The 18,575-nt window shown below is 37.5% G+C and overlaps 1 protein-coding gene across 4 annotated transcripts; it reads left to right on the forward strand.

The window, feature by feature from the left end:
- Positions 1 to 4,761: 4,761 nt before the first annotated feature.
- Positions 4,762 to 18,560, forward strand: wu:fl23c11 (interleukin-17 receptor C). 4 transcript variants are annotated; one of them, XM_060881144.1, is made up of 16 exons: positions 4,762 to 4,976; positions 6,006 to 6,289; positions 9,683 to 9,710; positions 10,906 to 11,034; positions 11,189 to 11,385; positions 12,099 to 12,213; positions 12,354 to 12,389; positions 12,506 to 12,645; positions 12,741 to 12,797; positions 13,799 to 13,853; positions 13,987 to 14,240; positions 14,536 to 14,589; positions 14,684 to 14,735; positions 15,771 to 15,866; positions 15,950 to 15,991; positions 16,121 to 18,560. In XM_060881144.1, exons 2-16 carry the CDS (start codon positions 6,182 to 6,184, stop codon positions 16,882 to 16,884), a joined length of 2,127 nt encoding a protein of 708 aa, XP_060737127.1. In that variant the 5' UTR covers positions 4,762 to 4,976; positions 6,006 to 6,181; the 3' UTR covers positions 16,885 to 18,560. The 4 variants fall into 4 exon arrangements, with proteins under 4 accessions (XP_060737127.1, XP_060737126.1, XP_060737128.1 ...); XM_060881143.1 differs by having other exon boundaries at positions 6,010 to 6,289; XM_060881145.1 differs by having other exon boundaries at positions 6,010 to 6,289; positions 15,953 to 15,991.
- Positions 18,561 to 18,575: the final 15 nt, after the last annotated feature.

The raw sequence follows: 18,575 nt of genomic DNA on the forward strand, positions 1-18,575 counted from the left end.
TGTAAGTTAAAAATTATTGCAAACGATACTTTGCCCCCAATATGGAAGATCCCCTTTTAATGCACAGGAGATAACAAAAAAACGCAAAAAAATTCAGAAACCATTTCAACAAAGACTTGCCTTTATACTAGTTAAATATTTAAGACAATAAATTATCTTACCCAAAAGAAATTGTTTTATTTGCTATAGTTCATTGTTAAGCATTAGAAGCACTGAGCCTGGTTAAGCTAAAGATTTTTTCCTCATGTAGTCTTGCATTCCACAGGCCATGTGCTTAGCCCACATCTGCTACATGTTGATGGCTTGAAATTCATAATCAGGTTTGCAAATGATACCACGGTTGAAGGTCTGATCCTCAGTGACGATGAGATGATGAGCCTTCTGTGAGAAGGTCCAGCACCTGGCACTACCACGCCACACCCAGAAGACCAAGGAACCTATTCTGGATTGCTGACCAAAAGCAGTCACACACCCCCCATCTACCTTCTGTATTAATGTAGGTGAGGTAGAGCATGCAGTCTGCTTTACGTTCCTGCCTGTCCACATCCCTGAGGAACTCACTAGGGCCTCCACCCTGATCAGCAACTTCTTGAGTAGGAAGAAGCTCAGGTAGTTTGCTTTATCCACCCAGATAGTAGAATTGGTCATGTCTCATGTTATGTCTGTTCACTCTCTGATCAGAAGGCCCTCTTTTTACCTTCACATCTATCACAGACGTTGTCTATGGAGGATAAAAGGTATCAGACATCTTGCACCCTAACTATAGATTGCGCATGCAGGACTCTGATCTTCCCTTCATCATAAACATGCTGATTCGCTCACAAAAGCATTACTTCCTCATCCTCCCACACTGCAGGTTGCACTTGGATCAACTTACATCATTTCATAGTTTTGCATTAATGGAGTTTGCATAGTCTTGCATTACTCCTAATTGCACCTTGTATTCAGTTGTATTATTGTGTCTTGGATTCTACTCGGTTCAGTGGACCCACATTTACAGGTGGCAGGTGGACCTGGGATTTGAACAAATTACTGATCAGTAGTCCAACACCTTAACCACTAATCTACCAAATGCCCTCCATATTGGCTATCTCTGTTCATCTATAGAGCTTTGCTCACTGCATTGTACCACCTTCACTTACTTTAATACATGTCTCTGGGCTTGTTTTTACACACATCATTCCATTTGTGCTGTTTTTGACGCCTTAAATTCCAATTCCACTGAAAATACCATGACATTTCCACTTCACTGCAACTTTACTTCATTGTCTTTTGCATGTGACACTTAATGCAATGTTGCACAAAACACGCTCTGCTTATTTACAATAAAGTTGAGCCTAATCTAATCTAAGTGCCATGAGGTGGAAAGTGAAAAATGTAACAAAGGAAACAAATGTGCAGAAATTATTAATGATAAAAGGTTCAATTTATGGGACTGAAATGCGAAGTGATGAGGAATTTCTTACGTTATTCAAAAACAGGAACTATGTTGGTCTGTGTTTACAATGTGCTCTCTACTGTGAGGTTAGATCCTGAAAAGGCATTTCCCCAAATTATAGCTTTCTTTGTGCTGTCACTACTCTTTTATTAGTTATAAATTAGGCGCAAAAAATGTAATGTGAAGAATATGATCTGTTTTGTCTGTAATCTTTGGGCCTATCGTTATGCATCTTCATGTATTGGTGTGCATGATACTTGTGCGTGATTTGTCAATAAACCAGAGAGCCACTCTTCTGTTCTGTTATTATGCAAACATTTTCATTTTATGTTTGTAAGCGAACTTAATGCTCAAAACTATTTATCAGCCCTAAATCTAACATAACTCAGTGCATTTTTAGGAATTCAGACTGACTCTTAGCACCTAATACCATATGAAAATAATTAGTATGAAGACATGGCATTATAGCATTCGATGTCTATCTATTTCAGGTCTAAGTTTAAATTTCAGTCTTGACTGTTTTTCTGTTCAGCTATTTGTTAATATTCACTCAGTTGCCAGGTTATTATTTATATCATATATGTGCATGCTGCAGATTTTAGATTGGAACTGCAGTCCAATAGTCCACTAAGAAAATATGTTTTCATCGGTGAAGGTTGTTAAGATATGATGATTCCTATCTGTCTATCTGGCACCTATCTATCCTATCTGGCACCTGTATGTCTACTGTATAAAGAACAACTGTGTCGTAGGGAGACCTGATAATACATGGAACTGTACCTTATAAAATGTACGGTGGCCGAGAAGTGCAAAACAAATGAACAAATCCGAAAACACATTAACAAATCCAAAAACAAATGAACAAATCCGAAAACAAATTAACAAATCCGAAAACACATTAACAAATCCGAAAACACATTAACAAATCTGAAAACAAATTAACAAATCCGAAAACAAATTAACAAATCCGAAAACACAACGACAAGTCAGACAACCCGGAAGAGGTCGGTATAGTTTGTGAATGGAAACTTACCGATCATCGGACAACTTAACAAATCCGAAAACAAATTAACAAATCCGAAAACACAACGACAAGTCAGACAACCCGGAAGAGGTCGGTATAGTTTGTGAATGGAAACTTACCGATCATCGGACAAGACACCTTTCATTCACCTGTATATCTTGAATGACAGGTGTCTTGTCCAATGATCGGTAAGTTTCCATTCACAAACGATACCTACCTCTTCCGGGTTGTCTGAATCGGTGCACGAAACACATTAACAAATCCGAAAACACATTAACAAATCCGAAAACACATTAACAAATCCGAAAACACATTAACAAATCAGAAAACACATTAACAAATCCGAAAACACAACGACAATTCAGACAACCCGGAAGAGTTTGGTATAGTTTGTGATTGGACGAGACACCTGTCCATACCTGTATATCTTGAGTGACAGGTGTCTTGTCCAATGATCGGGAAGTTTCCATTCAAAAGTGATACCTACCGTTTCCGGGTTGTCTGACTTGTTGTTGTGTTTTCGGATTTGTTAATGTGTTTTCGGATTTGTTAATTTGTTTTGCACTTCTCGGCCACCGTAAAAATGTCCAACACAGAACTAAATTGTAAAATTTGGTAGGTTTCTAATTGTAAATGTTCTGGTTTCCACATCAGATGTACTAGTATTCATTATACTAGTGTCTCTAAAGAGATTTGGGTAGGTATAATATAATAGTAGACGAGAATAGGGTTTGGAAGCTCCATCAAAGGTTGAGATGGGATTTTGCAACTTAACTGTTAATGCTTTGAAGCATGGTTTTCTTCCCAAACATAATTTGTTTAATCATTTCCAAAACTGTCTTTAACCCCTTTTTGATGACATGATTAGCATAAAATTGATTTGAATAACATTACATATCCCACCTCACAACAGCAGTGACAGTGGTACTTTTCCTCATAGGATTACAGTCTCTGTCACATTTTCAAGCAACGGCTGAAGAATTATGCAAATCATCTCATAGACTGTGGTCAAAATGTTATAAAGGTTTTGTAACTAGGTGTATTGTGCATTTGCCTAAGCTCACCCATAAAATAGTCAACTTGTATGAGTCTGTCATGTGATTTAAAGATATAATTAGGACCCTGAACAATTTTGCATGTGGTGTCAAGTATGAGACATTTATTTACAATGCTTGCTTGTGTTCTGTTGGTAGAAAATAATGACTGAAAAGAGAGTGGTAATTAAAAAAACATTATTAAACATTTACAATCAACTCTATAATTATACAACGAGCAAAATGAATATATAGGGAATATTATATTATATTAAGTTTATATAATGAATGGAACTGTAAATGGAAAAATGTGTGTGTGTGTGTGTGTGTGTGTGTGTCAGAGAGAGAGAGAGAGAGAGAGAGAGAGAGAGAGAGAGAGAGAGAGAGAGAGATAGTTAGTTAATCAAAATTCTATGTACTTCTATTTGCTTAGTGTAGGTGCAGGGTTTCATTCCATCAACAGGAGCCACACTTTATTCCACCCGTCTCATGGAGTATCAGATGTGACAACTGAAGGCCTTTCGGCATGTTTTTTTCTCCTAACTGCTTTGGGAAACAATCTTGTAATCTCTCTCTCTCTCTCTCTCTCTCTCTCTCTCTCTCTCTCTCTCTCTCTCTCACCTCTCTCTCTCCCTCTCCCCTCCTCTCCCCCCCTCTGCCTCCCCTTCCCCCTCCCGCTCTCTCTCTCTCTCTCTCTCTCTCTCTCTCTCTCTCTCTCTCTCTATCTGCCTCTCTCTCCAACCCTCTTTCCCACTCTCCCTCTCTCTCCCCTTCTCTCTCTGCCTCTCCCCCTTTCCCTCTCCCTCCATCTTTCCCTCTCCCTCCATCTTTCTCTCCCCCCTCTCCCTCCCTCTCCCCCTCCCTCCCTCCCTCTCCCTCCCTCTCACCCCCCCAACTATATTTATGATGATATATAACTACATAAATCCATTTTAAATCATGTAGACCGACCAGCTGGCTATGTGAAGGTGGACATATGACACATGTCTGCATGTCAGTGCCTTTATTCTCAATGCCCAATCTCACCGATGCCATTAAATACATTTTCTCCTACTCTTGTCATGGATGTCTCCATGTATCTAGTTAACCTATTGTGCTTATTACTTGTGTTTGTACATGATTGGTGTACATGTGTTCAAAGTGACTCTCTGTGTAAGAATGGTGTCGCCTCACAGGTTTAGTGGGTCACAAGTTTGTCGCCATTAGTTAACACACCTGACCTTGGCCCCGCCCCCTGCGCGTGCTCGTCACCACTCATAGGTAGGTGGGAGTCAGAGTCCATGAAGGCAAACGGCTTTGTAACTTATACCTTATTCTAAATGTTTTAGACAGCAGACTTCTAGCATTTTTTTTATATCGAAGGCGCTATATATTTAATTCTGAGCCAAAATGTTTATACACATACCTTTATAGTTTATTTTTCTAGCCTTCCTTTGACATTTCAGGAGCACTGAAGCTGTCAGACACCAGCGACACCACAGTAAGAGCTTTACTTTACTTTACGGTACTTTATGTAAGTTTAGCTTTATTACAACGTATTAACGTCATGTAGTTTAGCATCTTTATAATGGGTAATTTTCCGTTTGTATTTAAGCTTGTTTCGTGACATGGAAGTTGTGAAATAACGAACTAGAAGAACCTGAATGATTTAACAACAGCAAAAACAGCAGCTCTGTCAATGTGTACCGTTTACTACTGAGAGAGAGAGGAGAGGAGAGAGAGAGGGGGGAAAGGGGAGAGAGAGGGGAGAGAGAGGAAGGGAGTGAGAGAGTGGGGAAAGGAGAGAGAGAGAGGGGAGAGAGAGGAAGGGAGAGAGAGTGGGGAAAGGAGAGAGAGGGGAGAGAGAGGAAGGGAGAGAGAGGGGAGAGAGAGGAAGGGAGAGAGAGAGTGGGGAAAGGGGAGAGAGAGGAAGGGAGAGAGAGGGGGGGGAAAGGGGAGAGAGAGGGGAGAGAGAGGAAGGGAGAGAGAGAGTGGGGAGAGGGGAGAGAGAGGAAGGGAGAGAGAGAGTGGGGAAAGGGGAGAGAGAGAGGGGAGAGAGAGGAAGGGAGAGAGAGAGGGGAGAGAGGTAGAGGGGAGAGAGAGATTGAGAGAGAGAGAGAGAGAGAGGTAGAGGGGAGAGAGAGAGAGAGAGAGAGAATTTATGATTTCTGTAGCTGTATGGCAAATTATGTCATTCCTGAATAACTCAAAAGGAAAAAATGCATGTGAAAGCAATGAATTAGTTAGTGGGTAAGTGAGTATTAGTGGGTAAGTCATTATAGCATAACATACTACTACTACTAATACTACTACTACCACCAATAATAATAATAATATTAATAATAATAATAATATTGACCTGAAATAAACCTTTTCTATGATAATTCAGCAGTGTGGTGAAGGCTACATCCAGGGACATCATTAGGACTTTTGAGGCATCCCGTGTTGGACAGTTTTTTCCTTTTACAGTTTTCCCAACTTCTTCACTCAATTCACCCCCCCCATCTATCTGTCTGTCTCTCTCTTTGAGTCAGTTTCAGGTATCAACTGAAATGTCATGTGACATGTCCTGTCCACTTGTATGCGTGTCATGACGTCGCTCTCATCGGGGAGGTGAAGAAGAAAACATGTAGACATGTAGCTTGTGTTCCGCTGCTTAACACACTGTCTCAGCTACAGCTCTGTTATCACCGGCGACTCGTCACGATGCTGTTCACACTGCGTCTGATGCTGGTCTTCTGGAGCACACTCATTTACACACAAAGCCTCGAGCTCTTCGACTTCTCCAAGGACGATGCGCTCACCTGCAGCCAGGTATAGTGTTTTTTTTTGTTTGTTTGTTTTTTATCATTGTTTCTAGAAATTTGACATTAAATTGAATTTGGTAAAAAGTCATTCATAAATATATTACATTGCGATTTGGAATAGTATTTACATCTCAGAATTTCAAAGAAATATAACTGTGAAAATATTTCTTTATTCTAATGTAATCTAGTCTGATTTTGCTAAACTATATTTAGTGGTTATTAATAATGTTTATAAATGTAGTTATCATTTATTATTCATATAGTAAACTGAATTAGTCAAGATTCAGTTATAAATATAATAAGTAAATTATTTAAATAACAAATATAGTGATAATAATAATAGCAACAACAACAACAAAAGCTATACTTACAGTAAGGTGGATTTGAAAAATGAGGTCAAATGCATTTAAAGTGTAGCCTTGCAGTCACTTAATGTAATCAATGTCCTGATATGTTGAAAGGACCAAAATGTTGCACATTTCCAGCATACTAAGATAACACAAAGATAATATGTACTAATATAGAGATGTTGACTTTAAAACAAAAAAGTATAGATGACAGAGGATTGTAATGGTGTTTGGGCTTCTGTGTATCTGTACTGAAATTTGACATAGAACTCTAAATTCATGGTGTGTAAAAGCACAATGGGATTTTAAAATGTATTTATTTGTACTTTAACACAAAGGGTTTCCACTCAGTAGCTGTTCAATTCTGTTTTATAGTTATTGTCATTCTGTAGACTCTTGGAACTCACCACACATTAAAACCTTTTAGATTTGATTCTATGTTTTGAACTTTTGTTTTAGATTTAGAAGGAAAGACATGCCGTGTTTGTTTGGATCAAAGACCTGACATTCAGATCTCTGTCTATGATAAAAAAAGAAACGGCTCGTCCTAAACAAGTGTCTCCTTTTTAACCCAAAGATTTGACCTCCTTTTTTGTTGAACCATCTTTGTTTTTGTGCTTGTGCATGTGCGTGTGTAAATCTAATCACATGCAAAGCATCTAGGAAATAATAACAAATAATTTTCATGTACATGACATAATGTAGTGTTTTTCCCACTTTACATAAGCAGACCAAAACATGCACACACTGTGTATAAATAGGGTATTTGTACTCTATTAAAACAGAAGAACAAACAGCCTCACATCTTATAACATGTAGAAATTGTTTACAGCATTGAATAGATCTGGTTTTAAAACTCTAGCTTCCTGTGGGGAGCAAGATTCTATTTACTACTGAAGAAGATCATTTAATACAGACTTTATGTTATGCTTAATTGTCTGAACCCGTCACCTGGCATTAGCTGCAGAAGTGCAGTATAACACTTACATATAACTCGGGTAGCTGATTTAAACTCGGACATTTCTCATTAGGTGACGTCTTATAGCAGACAGGTACACAATGCTGCACTCTTGAATAAGGATACACAAGATGAAGTCATCCCTTTTGGTTATTTATGAGCCAAGCCAGCCATGACACCCAATGCTAAGGCTCCTGTGTGTCGTATCTATGGTGAAGGTGATGGATTACCGTCTGATAGAAGAGGCGTGTGGACAGAACAGCGGCAGTTTAGTTTGTGATTCTCCGCAGTAACTTATGAGCTTTCTCTTGTGTGAGAAGATGCTGGGGTCGACGTGATGTATCTACATCCTCCTATTGTTAAATTATTGCAGGATGGATTGACATCTACTGTCTTAGAGCATTCTGTCGTTATTTTTTTTTTTGCTGGAAATGGAGCAGCCATGTTCTTATCTGTTTTCCTAATTGTTTTATCTGGTCTGAGTCAAACAGACAACTCAATTACTTACTAAATGTAAAACAGTGAATTTATTCAGCACAAACATATGACTGATTTTTAAAAGTATTTCTGGTACATAAATGATGTACAGTCATTGTGGCCCGAGGTAAACAAAATACATATGAAACAAAATGGTGACTCTAATCTCTGTCACATGAACATGAGTTATTTACACTTGTACCTTTGCACACACACCTTTGTCCAAGCTAGTGAGATATGTTGCCTGCCTATTTACATACACAGTGTTTTTATTGCTAACAGTTGAGATAGAGATAAGATATATTTGTTATTTAAAGTTAGATCTTACACTTGAATTGTTGTGATATTTAAAACGATATATAGCCTGTTGTTAAGGAACGTTCATTAAAGAGAACCAGTAGGTAAATCATGGCAGAAGCTGTAGCGCTCTCTAGCATGCTAGAATAGGTAGCTAAGTCCTCTTGGGTGTGTTGTCAGTGTGTCATGCTTACTTTCTTACTCATCGAGTTGTGTACATATTAGCTGGAAATTAGTTGGAAAATCTTTAATGAAGCATGTGTGGTATAAGTTTGTTTATAGTGAGGATCATCATATATAAAGACAAGTTTAATGTTTAGTGGTTTAGCACATTCTGTATCCTACTGATCTATCAAATGTGGCTAACATATTGTCGGGTATATATCAATGTAAAACAAATGTTCGGGGCCACAACTGCAAGCCATATGTCAAGCTCCACTTTATAGGATTTAACACTGTCACAATGTAAGCCATGGCCTCATTTTCAGTAATGTCCAGAGGCCTCTATAGCATTTGTAGTTAAGGTATTAGTAACAGGATGTTGTATAATTCTTACAGGATGTTATCTTTATTTGGTCACCTTTAAGGGAGACTCTTAGAACCAGCTCTTCGCTCTGTGAGATATGTGAGGGACATGTGTCATTTTGAACTGCTGTTCATACATCACAGGGCAACATAACACACACAGAGGAAAGTACTGTCTGGCTTCTTCTGGATGCACAAACTCACAGATGCACACAAATATTAACTAGTATTGCTGTGATTGACAGGGGAAAGAACACAGGCTTGCTTACTCAATTAGCTCCCAGCCACGGATGGCTGTGGAATTTTCTAGATTTGAACGTGAAAACTATAGGCCGATCGCCAAAACAGGAAAAAACAATATTAGATCAGCTTTCATGTCAGGTGTGTGTGTATGATCTGCATAGGTGTTCTGTACACAAATGAATGAATACACAGGGACAAATAAATAAACAAGTCTTTATGCTGTATTTATTATGTATTATATTTACATCCACCCCAGTGTTCCTGCTCCATAAGGTACTTTCTCACCTGTTTCTCACATCCTATTTCAGTCTATTCAGGGAACTTTTCCTGATATCTGGTTTTGGCATTCCTGATATGCCTGTTATTTTGTTTGTCTCTTTTAAATTTGTCATTGTAAATATTGCCTAGGTTGAGTTGTGTTGTCCAAATTATGCCAATCCACCACTAAAAAAGCATTTCTGCATATATGTATGTATGTATACAAAAATTAATTTGAATGAATGTATTTGTGACATTCTGATCTGTAATTCCCATCTCTTGTGCTTCTTGACAGGGTCTTATTGATTGTAACATAAAGCCAGGTAAGAATTCATACAGTATATTTTAATCATAGCAGCCCTTATTCATCATGGTCGAGTAGAAATTACCTACCATTACTATGAAGTGCTCGTGCCTTACGTTTTTGCAAATAAAAGTGTTTCTAAAACGGCAAAGGTTGCTTGAATAATTTATAAGGTTAAATAATATCAGTGTTAACACAGTTTCAGCAGAGGTAGGGGTCCATGAAGCTTATCTTTTTCCATCCTTGTTTTTTACTAAATTTATAATATATGTATAGCTGTAGAGTAATGTATAGAGACAGTTGTGTTTGTGTTTATAATACTCTTTATGCTATTTCCTGCTGTCAAATTCAAATGGAAAAATGAACAGTTTTTCAATGTTACTTGCAAATAGTTATCTGCATTTTTAGTTTTTTTGTTTTTATTTTTGAAACTCAAACAGCTCAAGAGTTAACCGACGTCAGATGTAATTAAGGTATAAATAATAAATATAGGTGAGCCAAGTTTCCATCATGAAACATGCTGCTCTCGGGTGTTGGAAAGATGCCATACAGTGCCAAGCTTTGCAAAAGCTCTTTCGTCATTGTCATTGTCTTTCATCGGTGACTGAAAAGAAGCTGGAAGGAATGAGTCGAAATCACATACAGAAACTGAAATTTAAACAGCAAAAGAATCACTGCAAAACATTAAAATGAATGAAATCCCCCTGGCATTTTTTTTTCATACAAAAATAAAACTCGTTCATGTGGTTTATTAGCTGAAGGCTCCATATTCAGGTCTTCAGCCTAGTGCAGGTTGTTCAAATTTGAAGTTTAACTTTCCACATACTCTGATCGGATCATGGGTTTTGCTTGCGCTGATAAATGAACATGCTCATTCTATGACCAGAGTCATGAATATAAAACTTGATGAATGATGCCCATCGTATATATAACAATTAAGCCATATATACATCACAGTGTAAAGCTTCAAGGGGAATTTACAGCCATTTAGCATGAAATTTTAACTTCACTTTACTAAACAGGAACTTGACTGATAAATGTAAATTAACTGTCTGAACATAAATATTTCTAGTAAACCAGTTACTGGTGCTGTTTTAAAGCAGACCATGTCTAGTTCTTGGTAGTTTATTTATATAGATTTATTTTACCAGAAAATGAAAATGAACGCTCTGTCATTTTTGCCGTGTCACGTTCCCTGTTTTCTTTTTTACTAGGTGATCTATGTCTTTATCCTGATGACAGAGTTTTTGTGAGTGGTCTTTCTGCTGATGCGCTCTTGTGCATCAGTCTTCAAGGCTTAATCCATCCATGCTTAAGAATTGGGATTAACATTACAGCTGCAGGTACCTTGACACTGAGATATTTAAAAAATGCAGGTTTTGCATTTCCGTGTACTCAATGGCTCAGTTCGAGCTATTTTATTTTTGTAGATTTGTGTGTAGAAGAATATAAAAATGCTATTTTTTAAGTTTATAGGTTTGTTCTGTTTTACTTCAGGAGCCCATGAGGAAGGAGCTCTGTCTGGAGAAGATGGCTATAATGACAGTGAAAACAGGGCAAAGGAGCTTGGAAGTGGCCTGGATTTACCTTTTTCCACATCAATGTCTGTTCAAGTGTGTTACCAGGGCCCAGACTTCTCAGGTTCAAAAGAGCTCACTTTCACACTGGCCTCCTTAGATGACCAGGCAGCACAGGTAACTTTGTGTTAAGCTGTGTTACCCTTTTCCACCCCTGTCTTTAATGGTTAGATGCATCATAGACACATACGTGCATCTCATACACATTGCACTGCACAAATGTAGTAGAATTATTTGGGATTATTTTCTGTAAAGCAAGATCTTTGTAGCCGTAGCGTATTCTGAATTTATACCAATTTGGAATAAATAAAACAACAACATTACCCTGGTATCCCTGTCATCAACTGTCCTGTGTGCTGCTCTTACTCCACCAAAAATGACCATGAGGCAGTGTGATTATTGCCTTAATTGGTCTGTATTAACACATGCTGTGGTTCCTAGTTTTGACCGCTCCATGCAATAATAACTCCAGTTATCTGAGTTCATTATTTGAGATGAGCAAGTCACTAGAATGCTGGCTGTCAATTAGCAACATGCTTTTAATCATTGTTGGTTATTCAAAAGAGCGAATTAGTATTTCAAAAGAATTTTAATATAAAAATATAAGTGGTGAATGAGGACATTATGAGAACCTTCGTTGAATGGCTGTTATATATGGTGGGTCTGCTCCATCTGTCCCTAATGGTTGCGCCACTGTGATTATAGTAGTGGATATTATTATTATTATTATTATTATTATTATTATTATTATTATTATGAATAATTAGGAGGAAAGGAGCCTTAAAAAAGTGCATCATAAAAGTGTGTTTGTGTATATAATTGCACTGCAGATGTGGATGTCATTGATAGTAATGCTGAGGAAAGCTGATTTTGGCAGTTCAGTCACAGTCTTCTCTTCAAAAGTCAGCTTCACAAAACACATCAATGTGCCTGCAATAGACAAAGGTGATTTCATTTTTATTTAAACCCCCCCCCCCCCCCCCCCCACACACACACACACTCACTCACCGTCATCAGTTTTAATAGTAAGTTTAATCATCAACTTGACGATACCTTTGGACACAGTATATATTTTTCTGTTTCAGTTTGTTCACAAGGTTTGGCCATTGCACAGTGTAAAGGTGAGTTAAGGTCAAAACTTCAGCTTTCAGATTTTTTTTTTTGTTTTAAAGTTTTTATTTATGTGCAATGGATTTGTATGTTTCTGAAGTATTGCTATCACTACTTTGTTTCCCAGTACCCATTCTGTATCCAGAAATCAACCACAAAACAGGAATGGCAGAACTACGTGTGGGAGATCTAGCCAATGATGAAGTTCGTGACCTGAAGGCTTGCCAGAGGATGGAGAAAGATGGAACATGTTCAAGTCTAGATTGGGTGTGTAGAAACTATTATATTATTATATTATACTATTATATATTTATATATACCACCATACTCATACTATCTTTACTCTTTTCTTTGAATACAAGAAGGAGAATCCACTGATGATTCCAATGAGCTCTGTCGCCCCCTGTCTCTGCTTTCAGGTATTAACATTTATTTATTTATTTACTTACACTTACTTACTTACTTACTTACTTACTTACTTACTTGTTTACTTATTTACCTTCTTATTCCTAAAAAAATCAGTTAAATATTTCAATACAAAATTTGACACTTAAATTAAGGAATACACAAGTATTTATTCATATATTGACTCAACACTTTCCACAGATGCAGTGTGTTAGATTAGATTTGATTTGATTTCCTAGTACTGTCAAATAAAAAAATACTGTAAAGTACATGTTCTTCTCTAATGGTTTCTCTAATGGTAGTTGGGGAGGGTTGAACGCTTATTATTATTAAATGCTACTTGGTTCTTTCTAATCTTAAATGCTGGAGGGAGTGAAATATTGTCTGTTGAAATGGTACAATCTTTTATTTACGCAGACTTTAGGTTTCACATTCAAATTTGTGCTATTAGATAAAATAGTTTAAATACGAGCAAAGGTTCTGTAATAAACTATGTATTGAATGGTATGTAAACCATTTCATTAACTTACCTTTGCCAATATTTTACTTGTAACTGGCAGTTTTTTGGTCACAGTGTAGTTTCTGTTACAAATCAGTGTAAAGAAATTCTGCACACGTGTATATTGGAGACCGTTTGCGTAGCTTGCTTTATTCTGATGAACCAGACAGCCTCACTGATGCTTTAAATAAAAGTGCTTTAAATCTTAAAGAAGATTTCAAATGAATATCTCAGACTGCATTTATTTAAACATTTAGGATGCTTAAAACCTCTGCACGGTACTCTATGAAGACGTATTGTATGATAAACAGTAATTGATTCCTGACTGATTTACACTTAAGGGTCAATAAGTGAATGCATTTTAAATTACTATTTACTATTCACTTAGTAAATCTTTAACTCAGTACTCAGTGTTTGGTACAAAATATGATCTAGAGAATGAAGAATAAGGGATAGATGACTCAGTTTCAGTTGTTAAAAATGAATTTAATGGACTATTTTGTATTTTCTCGCCAGATTTGGTGGATGCATGGACCTCGAAAGACATTTTGCCCATTTCTTAACAAGACAGGTGTGGTAGACAATTCCAATGCTGTAAGACTATTAAAAGCAATTATGACTGAACAAAAAAAAAAACTACAATTAAAAGTCAAGCTGAAGCGGAAAAAAATAATGTTTCTCTTTCTTGTTTTTTCTTCTCTCAGTTCTCTCTGTCTCTAATGTATCTGTGTCTGTGATGGAGTCTTTGACTTACGATAGTGGACCAGTTAGTAACAACACTGCACTTGTTTGGAACATCACTGCCCCCTGCAGACTGGAGGCTGACATTCATCTCTGCAAGAAAACCTCAGGTTCCAACAAAGACTGCCATGTAACAGATGATCTGAGGAACAGCAGGCATCATATTCACAGGCATCAGCCTCCAAAATGGATCTTTTGTAATAATACGCAGCACTGGGTAGGATATATCTAATTTAATATTAAAATTTCTTTGTTATATGAAAGAGAAATTTTCTTAGATGAAGTTGTGTCTGAAATATTTAGAAACTTTTCATTTTTAAATGACATACCTGTATTTTAGCATATACTCATTTTGCCCAGTCATGTGCAAATCCCCTGATGTGATGGCCGGCCTGATAATGTCCATTATATAAAATAAATAAGAATAATTTATTGACTTTATATAATGTCCATTATATAAAATAAATAAGAATAATTTATTGACCTTATTCTTTCTTTATTTCCGTTAAAAGCAATTACAAGGCCAGTTTGCGCAAGTGGAAAGTCACCCTTCACTCTGTGTACAGGTACATGATGTGCATGTTTGCATGTATGCGATGCATAAATGTTCTTCAGGCATGCTTTCATACTGCTACAAAAGCATTTACTCACTTTCTCTAGATAAAGATTATGGGAATTGAAGGCCATTTTGACCCTGTCTGCCCTTTTGAAAGTAAGTACCCACTGTTTATTTATTGAATTTTTTGTTTTCATTTTGAACATTGTGTAATTCTTACACATACAGTTCCATCTCAGCCCTCTTTTCACATCAGTTCTATAGCATTTCTTTTGTGACATGCTTATAATTTTTCTTTAACTTATGCAAGTTAAGCATGCATAGTCTGAGGCATCTAAATTCAACTCCTTACTTACTCCTTCACTATTTATTATATGGTATAGACTTTCTCTGTAGCAGTATAGGAGACACTGGACTGATTTCAGACAACACTGTAGACATATATCTATTCAAATCACACTTTTCTATGAGTGAACTCGATTTGAATTCCCGATTCACGGTGTTGACTGTGATTTACTCTCTATAATAATACTCACTCCAGCCCAGCTGTTAGCCATTCCACCAACATGCTTTACCAGGAAAAAAAATCAAAAACATTAAAATGTTTTTAATCATTGTTCTAGTGTCTTAGGTCACATAATATGTGAACTGTGTTGTTATTATAGCTGGCAGAAGCTAAATTGAATTTCCAGAAAGAAGCTTTAGAGAAATCAGTAATAAATATTGAGTGAATCCTGACAAACTGGAACCCAGTCATTTCTGGGTGACACCTGACAGAATATAAATCATTCATGTAAAGGGTTATGGAAGAGTAAAAGACTAACCGTTGAAAGATTTGGTATTAGCATATTGTTTAAAAGTCCTGAGAAGGAAAGTTTCTATGAATGCAGCAGATAATGTAGATACACGTCTACATTATACAGATGAGATCATTCACTGATGCACTGAGTCCCGGGCAGAGAACAGCAGAGAAATGAGACTCTGGTGTATAATGTTCTGATGTGCTGCTTTCACAGATACACCATAATAGAGAGATATATTCCTCTTATAAGATACAAATAAATCACTCTGACTTCGACAGAGTATAACTTTGTGCACATGTGAATGATGTGAACTGTAGGACTACTGGATGCACAAAGATAGCAACAACTGAAGGTGACTTATATACACTGTCTCTGTCTCTCTTTCCAGCTTCCAGAACACACTGGAGTTTGTTTCTGTTGGTATCTGTGCTTGTCATGTGTCTGGCAGTTTTGGGAGCTTATGTTCTCCAGGGATTACTCAAAGGTAAGCACATAGATACAAATTCATAAATGCAAATTCACATTTGAATTGAGTATTTGTTTGAGCATTAAAATACATATCATCAGCAGGTTGGATATTCAAATGGCTAAAAATGGATAGCACCAGCAGTAAGTATTCTGTCAATATTAGCACATCACCTATTCCCTCATATTCTACTCCATGTGAAATCTAATCATGTTCCAACTTTCATCTCTCTCTCTCTGTCTCTCTGTCTCTCTCTGTCTCTCTCTCTCCAGGTAGAGTAGGAAATGGTCAGGTGGTGCTGCTGTACCCTCCGGATGCTGACAGTGCTGTTGCAGTGCTGGTGTGTCATCTAGGTTCAGCTCTCTCCTCGCTGGGATTCGGCGTCTCTTTGGAGTTGTGGAGCCGCAAGGAGTTGAATGCACTCGGCCCCGTCCCCTGGTTGCACTCACGTCTTCATCGCATGCAGTGCCATGGTGGCAAAGTGGTGCTCGTGCTCACCCATGCCGCTTGGGCACGAGCAGAGGATTGGTCTCGAAGCAGGGGAGAGAAGACAGAGCGGCGAGAAAACTACTCTGATGTTTTCGGTGCCTCACTCAGCTGCATTCTTGCCGACTACCTGCAGGGCCGTGCCGGTGAACGCTTTGCCCTGGTGCAGTTTGAGACACAACCAGCTGAGCCCCCAAATGAAAGGGGATCCATGCCTGAGCTTTTTCGTGGTCTTCCTCTTTTCAGTCTGCCCTCTCAGAGCTTGGGATTTCTGACTGAGATCACTCATGGAGCTCAGAAAGGACAAAAAGAAAACAAAAGAGCTGAGAGTCGAAGAACAAGGGCCAGTGTTTTGAGAGCAGGTGCACGAATCTTAGCAGGAACACTGCGAGAGCTAACAGGGGACGCAGGCTACAAGTTAACGGAGGTTTCTCAGGATTGCATAGGGTTGGAGAAGGAAGATCCATGGGTCACTATACCTCTAACGCTAGAGCACTTGACTCCACCTGCTAGTCCTGAGTTACACAGTGACAACAGCACTGTCAATTGATTTCCTGTAAATGAGTTGGAAAAATCATTGAAGTGCATAAGACATTGTTTTGTTTTAACTCTGATGTACAGTTTAAAACTAAGCAAATCAGTGTCCCACTGATGAGTGAGCCAGGCCATGATTCAACTCATTAGCAATACAATACAAGAGTTACTATCATGCAGAGTTTTGCAGCTTCTCCCTGTGTTTGTGTCTGTTTCCTCCAGGATTTCCAGTTTCCTACCTCAGTTTCCAGTTGCCCCTAGGCAGTGTTGTATAAAGTACTAGAAAGCAATACTTGAGTAAAAGTACAAGTATCGTACTAGAAAAAGACTTTGGTAGAAGTGAAAGTTACCTTTTAGAATATTACTCAAGTAAAAGTCTTAAAGTATCTGATATATACTGTATTTAAGTATCAAAAGTAATTTTCTCATATTTAATGTACTTAAGTATTTGAAGTAAAAGTAAAAAGTTGTTGTTGTTTTTTTTAATTGCAAGCAGTTAGAACTTTGATTGTGAACTTTATTGTAGCTTTCTTATAGTAAAGCATAAAGCATATTCAGGGTTCCCATATCTTCTTAATCTCACTCATCAAATCAAAATCACAGTCTTTTCCAGGACTTTTCAGGCACAATTCTCTTAAGTTCACAGTACAAACAGCATATTTTTAGAGTTGACATCAAAGAAAAAAACAGAAACAGAAATTTCACTTTTGTATGAACTTCAGGTAAAAATGAAAAATAAATAATAACTTATTTCTTTAAAAAAAAAAAGACCTGCTGGTAGGGAGAACATTTTGGTCATGTGGTATGAGCATTTGTAGGCCTTACTCCCCAGGTCACCATCTCACACACACACAGGCCACCTATGTGCAGCAGATACTAATACGCCATGTGTGTGTACTGTGAAGGATGGCATTCACCTTATCCAGGGGGAATCTGAATCCCTCATAACTCTGACCATGGTAAAGCGATCACCGAAGATGAATGAAAAAGTACCATATTTTTTATACTCAGTACTGTAGGAAGAGGGGATTAAAATGCAATTGTCATTTGGTCACACGGTAGCTCTTGGGTGGTATTTAGAGGAGTTCCTCGGTTCCTTCACCAGATTGTACAGGTTGAATATCGCTACATTCAAATCTAACCAAACTAAAACTAGACATGAAATGGCCAATGGAAAGACAGGTTTCTTTCTTTCTTTCTTTCAAAGATATTTCACAGAACATCATTGATATGGCTTGTACCTGTGATGAGCTATGCCGTATTCATCCATCAGTAGGATTTAACAATTTATGTTAAATAAAATAAAAATTGCGATTTACTATGAAATCAGGCAGGTTTGGCTCAACGGGACATTGGTTGCTAAGCAGTAAACAGAGCACTAGGATTAAACATTCACACTGTTTTGATGGCTCATTTGTACTATAAACCTTAATTAAGACACTACCAGAATATAATCTTCTGTGTAACAACAGACAGTCGTGATACACAAATTTCATTTATATCAGACAGAGAATAAATGGTTTTTCTTTTTTTTGTATGCTTTTCTTATCTTATCTGTCCTGTTTGTAAATAGTAATCCAGTTTGTAATGGGTGTTGCATTTGTGTGTCTGTCAAATGTTTTGCTTGTGTTTTTTTTTTCCAGATTACTCCAAAGTGCCTTCTGTTTACCTTAAATAAATAAATGAAACAAACATTTATTTTGTTTT

Source organism: Tachysurus vachellii, chromosome 11 (assembly GCF_030014155.1).
Source record: "Tachysurus vachellii isolate PV-2020 chromosome 11, HZAU_Pvac_v1, whole genome shotgun sequence".
Classification (NCBI taxonomy): domain Eukaryota; kingdom Metazoa; phylum Chordata; class Actinopteri; order Siluriformes; family Bagridae; genus Tachysurus; species Tachysurus vachellii.